The 16,039-nt window shown below is 43.2% G+C and overlaps 1 protein-coding gene across 6 annotated transcripts in view; it reads left to right on the top strand.

The window, feature by feature from the left end:
- Positions 1 to 16,039, top strand: part of LOC140409371 (citron Rho-interacting kinase-like) — a 334,921-nt gene that overhangs the window by 239,011 nt on the left and 79,871 nt on the right. For all 6 annotated transcript variants that reach the window (XM_072497833.1, XM_072497819.1, XM_072497829.1 and 3 more), the window contains 4 exons: positions 6,989 to 7,153; positions 7,709 to 7,846; positions 10,699 to 10,879; positions 15,148 to 15,239. In XM_072497833.1, coding sequence (XP_072353934.1) covers positions 6,989 to 7,153; positions 7,709 to 7,846; positions 10,699 to 10,879; positions 15,148 to 15,239 — 576 coding nt within the window. The remainder of the gene's footprint in view (positions 1 to 6,988; positions 7,154 to 7,708; positions 7,847 to 10,698; positions 10,880 to 15,147; positions 15,240 to 16,039) is intronic.

Genomic DNA, 16,039 nt, shown 5'->3' with positions numbered 1-16,039 from the left:
ATTCAAAAAGCCCATGAGGCTATCAGCATTCTGGAGTGGCATCTCTCCAGTGCTGAGTAAAACAAGCATTTTGTTGCTAATGTCCTTCATGACGACCTACATGTGCGAGGTTGGATTTTCGCTTTCATAAGACAAAGATGGCATAAAGGAACTGGCTGAAGTCTGCACCTGATTGTGCGTTGCCCTTTCCTCCTTTGAAACTGGTTTGAGTGAGACCGTGCAGACCAAGGAGGCTCCCCTTTCACATTAAAAGTAAGTGAACGTGGCATGGGTCGCAAAGATCGGTCAGTTGGCAAAAAATGGGTCCCGGGAGAGGAAAAGTTTGAAAAACACTGTTTTAGCATAATCACAGACTGGTTGGCTATCTCGATTGTTTAACACTCCGGTTTCTCCAGGAGCTGATTTGCTGTTATTTGGTGCTTCGCTAAACAAGGCACCCATAGAGGGGCTTGTGAACAATTGGGGCATATCCAACTTTACCTCAACTTTCAAATCTGGTGTCCCATGTTAGAACTTGGATAAACAGGCAAGGATAGAACTTAATTATTTCCCTCCTCAACCTTGACTATTCCTTTGAAAGATCCATGAATGGAATTGTGTTTGAAAATGTAAACCATATAGATCAGATCGATGAATGGGTCATCAATGGGCACCACTTAAACCTTTTTTCATTGGAGCCAGCTGTCCGGGTTCCAAGACACCCAATATGCATGAATCTATTGATGCCGATCTTCACCATGAATAAAGTCTTTATTAACTTGGAAGCTTTTATTTACAGATACACTCGTTGAATATTGTACACCTCCAACCAACAACCCTTTTTCAGGGGACTCACCCAGTCCCAAAACACCCAATATGCATGAATCCATTGATGCCGATCTTCACCATGAATAAAACCTTTACTAACTTGGAAGCTTTTATTTATAGATACATGTTTTGAATGTTGTACACCTCCAACCAACAACCCTTTTTCAGGCTGCTCACATATATCATCAGCATAGGTAGGTCTCCAATTCATACCCAACAAAATACTTTTTAGGCCGGAAATCTGAAATCTTCGGCTTTCAAAGGGGAAATGGATAATTAGCTGAAGAGAGAACGTTTTCAAGGTGATGGGAAAAGGACAGTGAACTGGGACTAGCTGATTTTTCCGTACAGGGACCCAGCACAGAAATGAAGTATTGAATGGCCTTCTGTGCTGAAACCATTTAACGATTCTGTGCAAAACAGAAAATGCTGGAAATACTCCAAGTCTGACATTATCTGTGGAAACTGAGTGAACATTTCACGTCAGTTGTCCTTCACCAGAACTGGGAACAGTAATAAGTTTTGATCAAATAATGGGGTGGGGGAAGAAGAACAAAAGGGGAGGGCTGGAGAGATTAAGTGATAACAAATTTCAAGCTGCAAGTGAAAACCAGGCTGATTACAGAATGTTCAGTGAACAGTGAAAAAAGAAATAAGGAAGACAAAGACAAAAGAGTGTAAGAAGTGACTGGCAGCTAACATAAAAGGGAATCCTATATGCATATAAATAATGAAAGGTTGGTAATGAGAGGCATGGGACCAATTAGTGATCAAAAGGCAATCCTGCATGGAGGCAGAGGGCATGGTTGAGATAATGAATGAGTATTTTGCATCTGCGTCTACCAAGGAAGAAGGTGCTATTGAAGTTATAGTGAATGAGGGGGTAGCTGAAAAGCAGGATGGGCTAAAATTGATAAAGAGATGAGGTATTTGAAAGTTGCTAAGTTACCTGGACCACGTGGAATGCATCTGAGGATGTTGAGGGAAATTGGACAGGTTCTTGCCATAATCGCCCAATCCTCACACAAACGGGTAGTGCCAGAGGACTGGAGAACTGTAAAGGTTGTTCAAAAACAGATGTAAAGATGAGCACAGCAACTACAGGTCAGTTAGTTTAACCTCAGTGGTGAGCAAGCTTTTGAAAATGAAAATCGGAACAAAATTGAGTTATTTGGAAAAGTGAGGATTAATTAAGGGAAGCCAATGTATTTGTTAAAGGCAAATTATGTCAGGCTAACTTGATTTAGCTTTTTTAGTGAGGAAAGACCAGGGGCGTCATTCTCCGCCGGCGGGAGTCTCCGTTTTGCCGGCGCTCGGGGGTTTCCCGACGGCGTGGGGCTGCCCCACAATGGGAAACCCCATTGACCGGCCGGTGTTACGGAGACTCCCGCCGGCCGGTCGGGGCAGAAATGTGGCGGGGCGGGTAGGAGAATTTCGCCCCAGGTTCTTGAGTGTAATGCAGTCGATGCGGTGCATATAAACTTCCAAAAGATGTTTGATAAAGAACTGCAAAAGTGGCAAAGACTTAGGTATACATGGCACAATTTCAAAGTTTGCAGATGTCAAAAAACATAGCGAGCTGTGGGGAGATAGTGAGGGACTTCAAGAGGATATGGATCAGCTGGTGGAATGGACAGACCCATGGCAAATGAAATGAAATTATACATTTTGGTAGTAAGAATGAGGGGAGGCATTCTAAACTCATGGATAAAATTTCAAAGGGGGTGCAGGAACAGAGAGACTTGGGGTATATATGCACAAATTATTGAAGATGGCAGGGCTGGTTCTGAAAGTGGGGTTAAAATGGCATGTGAGATCCTGGGCTTTATAATTGGAGTTTGGGTTTGGTTTGGCCTCAACTGGAACATTATTCTTTCACAGAGAAGGAGGTGGTGAGCTGACTTCTTGAACTGCTGCAGTCCATGTGGTGTAGGGTACACTCACAATGCTGTTCGGAAGGGTGTTCCAGGATTTTGACCCAACAGTGAAGGAACAGTGAGTCAGGATGGTGTTTGACTCCCCCATGAATACAAACCACAGCTGAACTCTAAAATGCACAGGATATGAGTATCTGAATGCTACAAAGACAAATGATCATTTATGGCACTGAAGTACATGATTCAAATAGAGTAGATTTGGGGAATTTAGTGCGGATACACGGGCCTTTTGTGATCTGGAATACAAACATGAATTAGGAGCAAGAGTAGGCCATTTTGTTCCTTGAGCCTGCTCGCCGCATGACTGATCTAATTGTAGTTCTTCCTATCCCCCATACCTTTTGAATCCCATGTCAATCAAGAAACTAGCCAAATGCAGTCTTAAAAATATTCAATGAGCTTGCCTCCATCATTCTCTGGGGAAGAGAGTTCCGCAGTTTCGCAACCCGATGAGAGTAAGAAATGCTCCTCAGCTCTCTTAAATAAGACTATAAGATGCAAGTAGGCCATTTGGCCCATCGAGTCTGCTCCGCCATACAATGAGATCATGTTTAATCTAATAATCCTCATCTCCACTTTCCTGTCTTATCCCCATGACCATTGATTACCTTACTGATTTAAAAATGTCCATCTCAGCTTTGAACATACTTAACGATCCAACCTCTACAGCTCTCTGCAGTAAAGAATTCCTCCAATTTACTACCCTCCGAGAGAAGACATTCTTCCTCATATCTGTCTTAAGTAGAGGACCCCTTACTCTGAGAGAAAGCTTCTGGTCCTAATCTTGCCCACAAGAGGAAACATCATCTCATCCACCCTGTCAAGTCCCCAAAGAATCCTTAGCGGGATTCTCTGAGCCTCCCTGCCAAAATCGCGCTTGATGCGGGAGCGGAGAATGTGGCGTCAGACCAGCGATCGGATCCGCCACCTTCCTGCGATTCTCCGGAATCGCCGCCAGTCACATGCGGCCGACACAGCATTGGTCGGGGGCCATTGAAAGAGGCCCTCGCGGTGATTCTCCGCCGACAAATGGCTGAGTTCCCGCCGGCGTGGTTCACTCATGGTTCCACCAGGCGGGAGCTCGGAGTGGCGGCTGCGGACCCAGTCCGCGGCTGCCCTGGTTGTGGTGGGGGGGGGGGAGAGGCCTCCAGGACGGCGAGGCTCATGATCGGGGGCCACCGATGGGGGGGGCGCTATATTGTCGAGGCGTGTCCGCCATGTTGCAAGGACCCGTGGCCAGATGTGCAGGGCCCCATATCGGTAGCCAGAGCAGCGGGGAGCACTCCTGGGCCCTGCTAGCCCCCTTCAAAACGGAGAATCACTCTGGACTTTCTCCATGAATAGAGGCGTTACATTAGCAATTTTCCAATCCTCTGGTACTTTTCCAGAATTTAAGGATTCTTGAAAGATTACTACCAGGGCATCCACTGTCTCGAGCTGCTTCCTTTATCCTGGGATGCAACCCACTAGGTCCAGGAGGTTTATTGGTCTTTAGCCCCATTAGGTTTACTAGTACTTTTTCCATACCCCACTATCACTATTTAGCTTAAAGTCCTTTCTACTTCCCTGGTTATAGGTTTACAAGAACACTAGTCCCAGCACAGTTCAGATGTAGGCCGTCCCAACGGTACAGCCCGCACATTCCCGAGTACTGATGTCAGAGCCCCACAAACCAAACTCCCACACCTGTCTTTGAGCCTCGTATTCATCGCTCTAATTTTATGTACTCTATGCCAATTTGCATGTGGCTCAGGTAATAATCCAGAGATTATAACCTTGGCGGTTCTGTTGTTTAATTTAGTGCTGAGCTCCTCAAACTCTCTGTGCAAAACCTCTTTTCTCGTTCTACCTACGTAGACCACAACAACGGGATCCTCCCGCTCCCACTGCAAGTTCCTCTCCAACCCAGAGCAGATGTCCTGAACCGTGGCATCGGGCAGGCAACACCATCGTCGGGAGAACAGTGTGTATTCCCCTAACTATACTATCCCTGACTACGACTACATTTCTCTTTTTCCCCCTGACTTGACTGGATCCCTGTGCCACGGTGCTATGGTCAGTTTGCTCATCCTCTCTAAAAGAATCTCAAACTTGTTGAACAAGAGCAGGGTCCTGCAGTGCTATTTATTGGATCCCTCTACCTTCCTCACTTGTCGTCACTCCCTTCTGTCCCTGACCACTGAACGAATTCAAGGTAGTTAATCTAAGGGGTATGACTGCCTCCTGAAACACAGCATCTAGGTAACTCACCCTCCCTTATGTGAAGCTCAGACTCCAGCTCATTAACTCTGAGCCACAGTTCCTCGAGCAGCCGACATTTGCTATAGATGTGGTCGCTGTGAACCACAATGGGGTCCATTATCTCCCACATGCTGCAGCTACAACACATTGCCTGTCCCTCCATCCCTATCTTATTTAATTAGATTTTCCATTTGTTTTTAATTTTACTACTGATCTTTAGTTTCCACACTAATGTTTTCTACCTAACCTTCAATCTCAAAGCTAGTCCGAAAAGGTAGAAGATAGAAATAACCACCTACCAAACACTTACCTATGATATCACACAGGCTTGTTCACTCGATATTGGGTTGGTTTAGCACAGTGGCTGTGACTGGTTTAGCACAGTGGCCTAAACAGCTGGCTTGTAATGCAGAACAAGACAGCAGCGCGGGTTCAATTCCCGTACCGGCCTCCCCGAACAGGCGCCAGAATGTGGCGACTAGGGGCTTTTCACAGTGACTTCATTGAAGCCCACTTGTGACAATAAGCAATTATTATTGTTATTATTTATTATAGGACTGCTGCAACCTATCTCTCAGCTCTCCGGCCTTGGTCTGCTCCTGCCTCCACTGACCTGTGGAGGTAGAAAGGGAAACAAGATATCTCCCTCCCTAAACTTGCATTAACTCCAGATTCTCACTCACCGCAACTAGCACGCCATGCTAAATGGGAGACCTCTTATTATGAAACTGTGTCTCTTAGTTCTAGTCTGTTCTATAAGGGGAAACATCCTTTCAGTATCCACCCTCTGAAGTCCCCTCACGATCTTATATGTTTCAATATGATCACCTCTCATTCTTATAAATTCCAATGGATGCAGATCCAATCTGTTCCGCCTTTCCTCCTAGGATAACGTCCTCATTCTCAAAAGAATCAGTCATGTGAACCTTCTCTGAACTGCTTTTAATGTATTGATGCCTTTCCTTAAAAAAGGAGACCAAAATTGGATACAGATTTCCGAATGTGGTCTCACCAGGGCCTTGTACAGCTGCAGTAAAACATCCAAACTTTTGTATTCCATTCCCCTTGCAACAAACACTAATAATCCATTTGCCTTCCTAATCACTTCTGTACCTGCGTACTAACCTTTGGTGATTCACGTTACAATGTTTGAAAAGGTGGTGGAAGCTGATAACTTTCAAAGGCGAAATTGGTCAAAACTTGAAAAGGAAACATTTGAAGGGCTATGGGAAAAGAGCAGGGAAGTGGAACTAATTAGATAAGTCTTTCAAAAGAGTTGTCAAAAATGCCGTGGGTCAAATGGCTGCCTTCTGCGATGCATATCATTTTATGATTCTGAGCTGAATTATTTTTCCATTGGCTAAACTTTATTTTTTATTGTGCTAATGGCTGATTGTTCTTTTGCTCTCCAAATTTGATGAGGAGCCCTCAGAGTCTGGCATCTAAAAGCCAATAGAGCTGTTTGCACAAAATATTAATGAACTGATGTCATGGGAGGAAAAGTCCACCTCTTGGGGGTGTGGAGGGGGGGCGGATTTCTAACATCAGTGAATTTCTAATTGCACATAACAAGTGATGAACGGTGTGGAAATTGTCCTCCGGCTATCAAATACATGCAATGCATAGATTAATCCTAATACTTAAGCAATGTTGTTCAGAACTTTCTGCAGAGACACCTATGTTTTTGGCTGATTAAAGAAAAGAAGACTTGCATCCGCATCGTGCTTTTCATGACTACCTGATGTCTCAACGCTTCACAGTATTGGTTAATCCGGGTTTTATGGTCGTCATGGTTACAAGCTTCATTTTGTGCACAACAGAACAGTTGTCACATGGATGATAATAGGAATAAATGATCTGCCTTCATTATGAACTATCTATTTCACTTCATTTAAAATCACTGTTGCTAATGACCTATCTTTGTCAATTACTGTTGTTCGTAATCTCTATTGCCTGTCTGAAACTCTCACCGCATTAACTCTTTCCTATGTTGTTTCTTGTAGCTGCTCATCTAAAGACAGTGGATCATCAGCCACAGTCTACGCCAGCCACAGCCAGGCACCAGATCATTATGTCTGCCATTGTCCAGTCCCCAGAGCACCAACCGAATCCCATCACTCTGCTGGCTCCTCCCTCGAGCCACAGGAAGGAGTCTTCTACCCCGGAGGGTAAGGTAGTTTTGATGAAAACAGTTATGCAGTTGTAATGCTAATTAAAATGTGATATTGAGAAAGCATACAGGAATAGCAAAAAGTACTTGAAACATGAGTTAAATACATCGTCAGCATATGATATTGGGATGCATCAGCAAGTGAGGTGTTTCTGCTGCAGCAGCCTATACTTTGCAAAACTGGCACTCCAACTGTAATGAGAAGCAAAGTGTAAATTTCAGAGAGTTACTTTGAAGGCCAGTGATTCTCAACCTCTGAAGACTTAACCATGTGAAAGTAGCATTGTTTCATGTTTTTTAATATCTCATTACACCTACAATAATGCAACAGCCAAAATTAGAAAGTGTTTGAATGTTGTACGGAATTCCACAGCATCAGCACAAAGTGGGAAGTAATGGAAACAGAATGTTTGTGTGTAGCTGAAAGGGTGGTATATTCTGAGGTGAGGTTGTAGTCCATGGAGCTGTGCATCAAGTATCGGCAAGCGCTATAGAAATTAATTGTCCTCAAAATAACCATGGTCGTATTTCTAATTTGCATTTTCTCTCCCAGATTTTGGTCGGCAATTGAAGGAACGTATGCACCACAATATTCCTCACCGTTTCACAGTCGGCTTGAATATGAGGGCCACAAAGTGTGCTGTTTGCCTTGATACTGTCCATTTTGGTCGGCAAGCAGCAAAATGTGCAGGTGAGGAGTGAAAACAAAAATTCTTAAGCTAGCAGACTAAGTTGTCTTTATGCAATTTACATGAAATTATCCAAATTCTGTTTTTCAAGAAAATTCTAAAGTTCACATCATCTGTTTTTACATAATGGAGTGCTTAATTAGCGCAGTGCGATTCAAGGCTGGGAGTTCTGCCTTTCCTGCAGGTGGGATCTCCCAGTCACACCAAAAGCGACTCCCTACGGCATGTTTTCCTGCAGACGGGATCTCCCAGTAAAGCCAAAAGCTACCGTCTACGGCTCATTCCTCGGGGCAGGGTGGGCAAGCCATGCAAAACACCGGAGACATCGGTGAGATCAATAGGTCCTGCCAATGTTGAGCCGCTGCCGGAAAACATGCCAGAAAATTCCGGTCTCAGTTTTCCTAACTCATTTTGCAATCGACTCATAAATTTGCCATCTTGAATCTTCAGTGAATCTGGTTGAGAAAATCAGTACGATGCTATTGTAGCCCATCTCCAGGACGTTCTCTTCAATTACATTTCCCTACTGGCACTGCAGACTTGACTGTTCCAATGCTCTTCAGTCTACCCTCACAGCCTCCACAAACCTGAACTCAGCCAAAACTCTGCTGCCTTCTGAACTTCTACCAAGCCCAATTTACTCACCATCCTCAGTTTGCTGAGCTATATAAATCTGGGTCTGGCTAGATCTAGATTTTAGACCTCTCCTCTTGATTTTCAAATCTCTCCCTTGACCTTGCCCGTCCCTAGGTTTGTAATCTCTCCCAGCCCTAAGACCTGCCAAGATCTCTACACTCCTCCTATTCTGGCTTCTTGTACATCTTTTATTTCAGTCACTATACCATTGGCAAATGTCCCTTTAGCTGTCTGGGCCCATGATTCAGGAATTCCCTGCCTAAGCTGCTCTGGCTCTCTCCATCTAACCCTCCTATACGATACTCTTTGAAACCTACTCCTTTGACCAAGTCTTGGTTACCTGTCAAAATATCTCTTTGTGTGGCATTGTTTAATGATGCTTCTTGGGACATTTTAGTGCCTTCGATCTTTCGCAAAACGAAATCCAACCCTGACTTTTCCACACATAGAGGTTGCTCTGCATTTCTTGCCGGGTATTCTGAGCCAAGCTTCTCCAGAAATGTGGAATGCAGCATCCTTCAGGGAACTCCATCACATTGCTGTAGTATTGTAGGAAAGACAGGACAACGCCCCCTTTTTACAGCACTGGCTGCCATATAGCACGTTTAAAGGTCTAGTGTGAATACTTGTGAATGGATAGCATTGTAGGGTGAATGAGGTGACAGGTGAGTAGCGTAGGAGGGGTTGTTGGGTCAGGGGCTAGTCGGGTCTGGTTGGGGGCTAGTCAGGTGGTGGAGGTTAGTCGGAGGTACTGGGGAGTCGAGAGGTGTGGTCATTGTGGGCTATTGATGGGTCAGTTCTGTAGTCACCCAGAAGTTAGTCTAGAATTTTTCTCTCTAACATTTCCTGGGTAACTATTGAGGGAAGACCCCCCAAAACTAGCCAAAGTTTCTGACTAGCTGAGAGTCAGATATTCTTGAATGGTCCTGAGTAGCAGGGAGTTGGCCATTGGAAGTTCAAACTTTCCGGGCAATTTCCACAGAGGTTGGGACTTTCACAGGGCCCTGATGCGCATCTTTGGTTGTATGTCCAGATGATATGGAGACTGGGAGATCAGCTGTTATTTTAACATGCTATAGAAAAGAAGGTTGTTTTTTCATTCTTCTCTGCAGTAAGTGACATCAGTGAGGAGGTGGAAAAGTTCACTTTGAACTCTTGATTTTACTGGACAGTGAACTTCGCATTGATCCCCGAAACTAGGTTCATAATCTAGAGCTCTTTATATTTCTGCTCATTGATGCCCTCTTATATAATAAAGTTCTGAATCATAGGATTACTGTAGCATGGATTTTCCAATTAGTGCATTGCTATAGCACCAGCTTTATTCATTTAGAAATGAATGGGCCAAGACATACCGAAATGTAATGTTTGGAAGAGCCAAACGGGCTCGAAACGTTAATTCTGATTTCTCTCCCTACAGATACCAGCTGCTGAGTTTTTCCAGCATCCTCGGTTCTTGTTTCAGGTTCCAGAATCCGCAGTATTTTGCTTTTAAAAATAGTGTTGATGGGAGTTTGATCTATATGAGGATCAACCCTATGGATAATGCACAAACAATTCAAACCTTTGCATTTGAGATGGAAACTAATGGGTACCTACCTGCATGTTCAGAAATTTTACAGAAGCAGAGAATAACTCTCTAATTCAGTCAAGTGAACCTTTTTATAGCGATGTGCTAAGAGGTTTTTTTTTCAGTTTCTCTGGCCATAAACAGCATCTGTAACTTGAGATTTGTTTGTAAGTCAGTTCCCAAACCACATGTGTTTTTGTTTTTCCGATTTTCTCCCCTTGCCTCCTCAGGACATTGCAATGCTTATGGAGTATAGAGACAGGGACATCATTCTTCATAAATAAAATTCTGTTCAACTAGCTAAGAGAACTCTGGGGGGCTCCCTGGAGCCGCTGCAATTGCTTCAGTCTCTTCCAGGCAAATCTAACATACCTCTTGGTGGTCAACCAAGTGCAAATGTTGTCCGTTATTTGGGAATGGAGTATTCACGCTCAGCTACTAGTGACTCATGGTTAAGAAGTTTAAGAAATGGGATGGCGGTCATGCTACTGGCAAGGCTCTCATCTGTGCCAGTTTGGAAAAACTTAAGAAAGATAACTTTTAGGACTGAACTCAACCCTCCTTTGTGAATCTAACTGAGAGTAGTGTTGGGTTTGTAGTAGAACCTATTAATCTGAAATTAATCAATGTGTGTTGTATTTTATCCAGAGTGTCAAGTGATGTGCCATCCTAAATGCTCCTCTTGCCTACCAGCAACATGTGGGCTCCCTGTAGAATATGCTACACATTTCACAAAAGCATTTTGCCGTGACAAAATGAACTCACCTGGCTTGCAGCTAAAAGATCCAGCAGCTGGTATGCACCTGGAAGGCTGGATGAAGGTTCCCAGGTGAATATTCCTCAATGGGGCAGTGTCCCTAATATGAACTATACTAAAGTGGATTTTTACGAAGAAACTGGCAAAAGTTTAATAAATTGAAGCTGAATGTAAAGTTTGGGAGAATTTCTTCTCTTGGAAAATGTGAATAAACTATTTGATACCCCGTGACTTTGCTCACAGACAATAATAATAGTGTGTCTGCCTCTCTCTCGTTCTGTCTGCTTGTTTCAAATCAGTAATTCTTTGTCATTCTGTCTTTTTGTTTCCTCTGTGCTTTTTCTCCCTCTTGCACAATGGCTCTAGCCACTTATTCATGTATCTGTATCTGTGTTTTTGTTTTCTTTTACTTTTCTCTTTCTCTGACTCTTACCAGTCCCTTTCTTCCTTTTGTATGAATCTTGGGGACCCTACAACACGCAAACAGCATGTACAAGAGCTTTATTACACTGATGTAGTCCATGTAAATGGGGGCTTTGGTATGCACCCCTCTATTATCAAAGATTCCTGGAATCCTGCGGCAGCAGCAGCGTTGCCTTTTAGGGATGTTTGAAGATTGTCAGCTCCAGTCATGGTTGCTGCAGTTCAAGACTATGAATATTGCTCCCTCTACTTGAAGTTGTTGGAAGAAGAATAAGCAAAGAACACCAGGAAGATCTAATACACCAGAGGTGGACTGTACGTATGTGTTAGAACAAAGAATACAGCACAGGAACAGGCCCTTAGGCCCTCCAAGCATGTACCGGTCATGATACTAACCTTGGCCAAAACCCTCAGCATTTCCTTGTGCCGTATCCCTCTATATACATCCTATCCATGCATTTGTCAAGATGCCTTTTGAACGCCATTAATGTATCTGCTTCCACAACCTCCCCTGGCAACGCGTTCCAGGCACTCACCACCCTCTGTAAAAAAAACTTATTGCTCAAGCGATTTTATCTACAGCACCAAGCACAATTTCCTGGTGATGTATTAACTGCTTCAGGTCCACCAGAAATAGTTAAGAGCAATCTGCTGCAAACAGACCTGCAGACGACCCACCTTTAACATTTTTTCCCTGGCAGCTTCTCAATTCCCTTGGGTCCTATCTGTAATATAACCAAATTTGCAATGCACTGATATATTTAACAGATGACCGACACATTGTTCAGAGCAAACTATTTCATTATCTTTCCCACTTACAGCAAAGTGCAGGGGGATCACTTATGACATCTATGTGGCCAATCGCTGAGCACAGTCTCATACCTCACATGAACTGAAAGAGCCATACGAGTTGAATAAATCTGCTTCTGTTCCTGTGTCCCACTCCAATATTCAATTGGTCGTCAACACCAGGTCATGCAGATCAATGCACACTTCCAAAGCAAAGGCTACAACCCTTTCAATCTAAGGCAATCATTGGGCAATCAGCGGGTGGCACAGTGGTTAGCACTGCTGCCTCACAGTGCCAGGAACCCAGGTTCAATTCCGGCCTTGGGGGACTTTGCACTTTCTCCCCATGCCTGCGTGGGTTTCCTCAGGGTGCTCCGGTTTCCTCCCACAGTCCAGAGATGTTCTAGTTTGGTGGATTGGCCATTCTAAGTTGACCCTTTGTGTCCAAAGGTTACAGGGATACGCTAGTGGAATGGGCCTAGGTGCTCTTTCAGAGGGTCGGTGTAGACTCAGTGGGCCGAATGGCCTCCTGCACTGTCGGGATTTTATAATTCCATAATCTGTGCTACCCTTATTTGAAAGTAAAGGAAGATTGCAAGAATGGCACCTTGGCAACCAAACCTCCTTACTCTGGCACCCTTGCTTAAACAAAGTGGAACCACTTTAATTCTTTATGGAATGAATCCATGATTAACATTTTCCCCAAATACTTCCAGTCGGTGCTGACTGCATGCTGGGTATCAGTGTGAGTCACTCAAATCAGAGGTCATTGGTTCAAGCTCTACTTGAGGATTTAGAACACAATCTAGTAAAACCCCAGCTTTTTTGAGCTGTCAAAGGCACTGCATTGCATTGATAGGGTTCATACAAAATAATTGTGGACTGCCCTGTGAGTGCCTATAATGAAAATTCTACTTCATAATCTGACTCTCCACATATTTAATTAATATGCACTCGCTCTCCATGTCTGGATCATTCTTATTTTTCTCCTCGTTTCAATTTTGTTCTTGAGCTGCTATTCATCACAGGTATGACAGGAGGCCCAACCCACTGATACTGCAGATATTATATTGTCTCTTCCTGCATGTGCAAAAATAACACTGGGCACTGGTTAGAGTAGGTGTTCGGAACAAGAGCGATAACATGAAAGAAAGAAATGCATCATCTGCACAGAGAGCTATGTATTTGCAACATGCTAGTGCATCAGCCTTTAGGCACTGCAGCCCAATTACACGTATTTTGACAGGAGAGATGGAAAAATAGAACTGATTAGATTAGAGCGTTAAAGAAACTTTATAAAAGAATGGGAAATGCAGGTAAAGAAACTGAAGTGATAGTTTTTTGTTCACTCTGTACTCCAAAAAATCATAGTTGCACAGTCCTCCATATTGAGAGATCTGCAACAAGTGAAGATATTTCAAAGCAATTCTGTACTAGGGCGAGCAAAAACGAAGCTTTTAATTTCATTAAATTCTGATGTTTCATGATAGCAAGTAATGGTCAAGTCATGGTGTAATTATTTATGATAGGAACAATGAGACTCGTGTTCTTCCTGAGCAGCTCTCTAATTTTATATCTGGGTTTTCAATCTTCTGTTCTGTAGCTGAATGTTCAGCATACATTTTTTTAAAATTGTGCTAAATTCAGCAATTTGCAGACATCATTCAATACAATATTAAGTAATCATTTCTAGTTTATTTGTATTTAATATTTTTCATGATCTGAAGAGGAGGTTGAGACACACTGAGTCAGGCTATTGTGGGTTTAAAATGGTTCAACATTTACTTCATACAATGAGATAGATAGGGACGAGGATGAGTTTTAATGTTTATAACAGGATGATTGTCCATAGCCATATAATTTTTACTGGACTAGTTCAGTTCTCTATTTTCCTTCTTACCGTACCTTGGCCAGCGAGACCTCATCATGCCTGTCTTTCGCTGTAACAATAAGAGGATGGTAATAAATCAGCATTTCAAAAGTGATTTAAATATTTGTGTTTTCTCCTATTAAGGAGATCTGCTACTTCTAGATTATTAGTATAAATTAGCATCTGTTAGTGTACGTATGCTTAGGTGCTGACATGTGTAGTGGCAGCCTGAATTTAGGTATCTTCTCTCTCCTCTCTCTCTCTCTCTCTCTCTCTCTTCTCCCCCCCCCCCCCTCCCCCCCCCCCGTGACTTTGTCCACTTCTGATATCTACATGCGTACTCCTTCCAAGGAAGGGGGGAGGGCGCGGCAAAATGATTTTTCTTTCATCCTTTTCTAGACTACAGTCACTGAGGTCTTTTTACCGTTCCTTCTTTCCCACCAGCCCCCAGCTTAGGTTGGTTACCACGTGGAATTTAACCTGATATCATCCCAGTCCATATGATTAAATATCTCACTATTAGTGCATTTAGTAATCAAATGTCCAGTAAGTAGGGTACCATGCTCCTTCTTTTGTCTCAAAAAGATTGTTTTTCTACATTAAAAATGTGAGACAAAAAGTAGAACTGATCAGATTAGAGCGTTAAAGAAACTTTATAAAAGAATGGGGGATGCAGGTAAAGAAACTGAAGTGATGGTTTTTTGTTCACTATATACTTCAAAAAACATAGTTGCACAGTCCTCCATATTGAGAGATCTGCAACAAGTGTAGATATTTCAAAGCAATTCTGTACTACGGCGAGCAAAAACAAAGTTTTTAATTTCATTAAATTCTGATGTTTCATGATAGCAAGTAATGGTCAAGTCACGGTGTAATTATTTATGATAGGAACAAAACCTTGTGTTCTGTACTAGGGAGCGAACTGGGATCACTGATCGTTAGCTTAGAATTGCAAAGCTGGTTCAACAAATGTCCTCTTCCCTACACCACAAATCATTTCAGTGTTACATTCTCCTGCTAAAGATTTCTAAGGGATCCTTAATGCAATCATCTGATCATGCCTTTCTGTGGGAATGTGTTTGGGAGGGTTTCTTGGCGATTGGATCATGCCTTCAAAATGGCTCCAGGTGAGCTTCAGTAAACGTTCTTGAATTTAGTACCTTGAAGTATTTGTTGGTTTGCTGGCTCTAAATATTGCCCAAGTGTGTGGCTGTAGCGCTGACTTCTGCCACCTCATTATGGTCTTTTGTCTTGTCAGAAATGGGAAACGAGGGCAACAAGGTTGGGAGCGAAAGTACATTATCCTGGAAGGATCAAAAGTTCTCCTTTATGAAAACGATTCAATAGATGGTAAGTATTGAATATTTTTTGTAGTAGTTCAGATATGTTAATCTGATACACAGCCTTGGTCCGCAGCATCTTATGATGATCCTCTGGTTCCTGATAGAGCTTCTATAAGAGGAAGAATCTAAAGTAGACATTCAGCAAGCAGTGCCAGAAGTTATGCTCCTGCTGTATTTGGTGGACATGTTGGGGCAGTGAACAAAATGTGACTTCAAGAGAGGCCAGAACTTTGAGATTTGCTTTGTGCTAGATTTTGAATCTGTTCTATTTTCCTTTTTATGTTTTCCATTTTGTCTTTTTCTATTTTTTTTTTCCTGTTTCCTAGTTTCCTGTTTTTCATGTTGTCCATTTTGAGGGAAGCACAGTGGTTAGCACTGCTGTCTCACAGCACTACGGACCCGGGTTTGATTCTGGCCTTGGGTGACTGACTGTGGAGTTTGCACATTCTCCCCGAGTCTGCCTGGGTTTCCTCTGGTGTTCCAGTTGCCTCCCACAGTCCAAAAATGTGCAGGCTAGGTGGATTGGCCATGATGAATGCACAGGGTTACGTGCATAGGGCAGGTGAGTGGGCCTAGGTAGAGAACTCTTTTGGAGGGTAGTGCATACTCAATGCGCCGAATGGCCTCCTTCGGCACTGTAGCGATTCTATGATTCTATATTGTTGCTGTTTGTGATGCAGTGGAGATGAAGTCTCTACATATTCCTAAATGTAGCATATTGTGGGGAACATTTGAAGCATTCGAACCCAGTATGGGCAGCACGGTAGCCTTGTGGATAGCACAATTGCTTCACAGCTCCAGGGTCCC

This window comes from Scyliorhinus torazame, chromosome 1, assembly GCF_047496885.1.
Source record: "Scyliorhinus torazame isolate Kashiwa2021f chromosome 1, sScyTor2.1, whole genome shotgun sequence".
In the NCBI taxonomy this organism is placed as follows: domain Eukaryota; kingdom Metazoa; phylum Chordata; class Chondrichthyes; order Carcharhiniformes; family Scyliorhinidae; genus Scyliorhinus; species Scyliorhinus torazame.
Note: the sequence above shows the minus strand (reverse complement) of the source record. Positions and strands in the feature narration are given on the sequence as shown.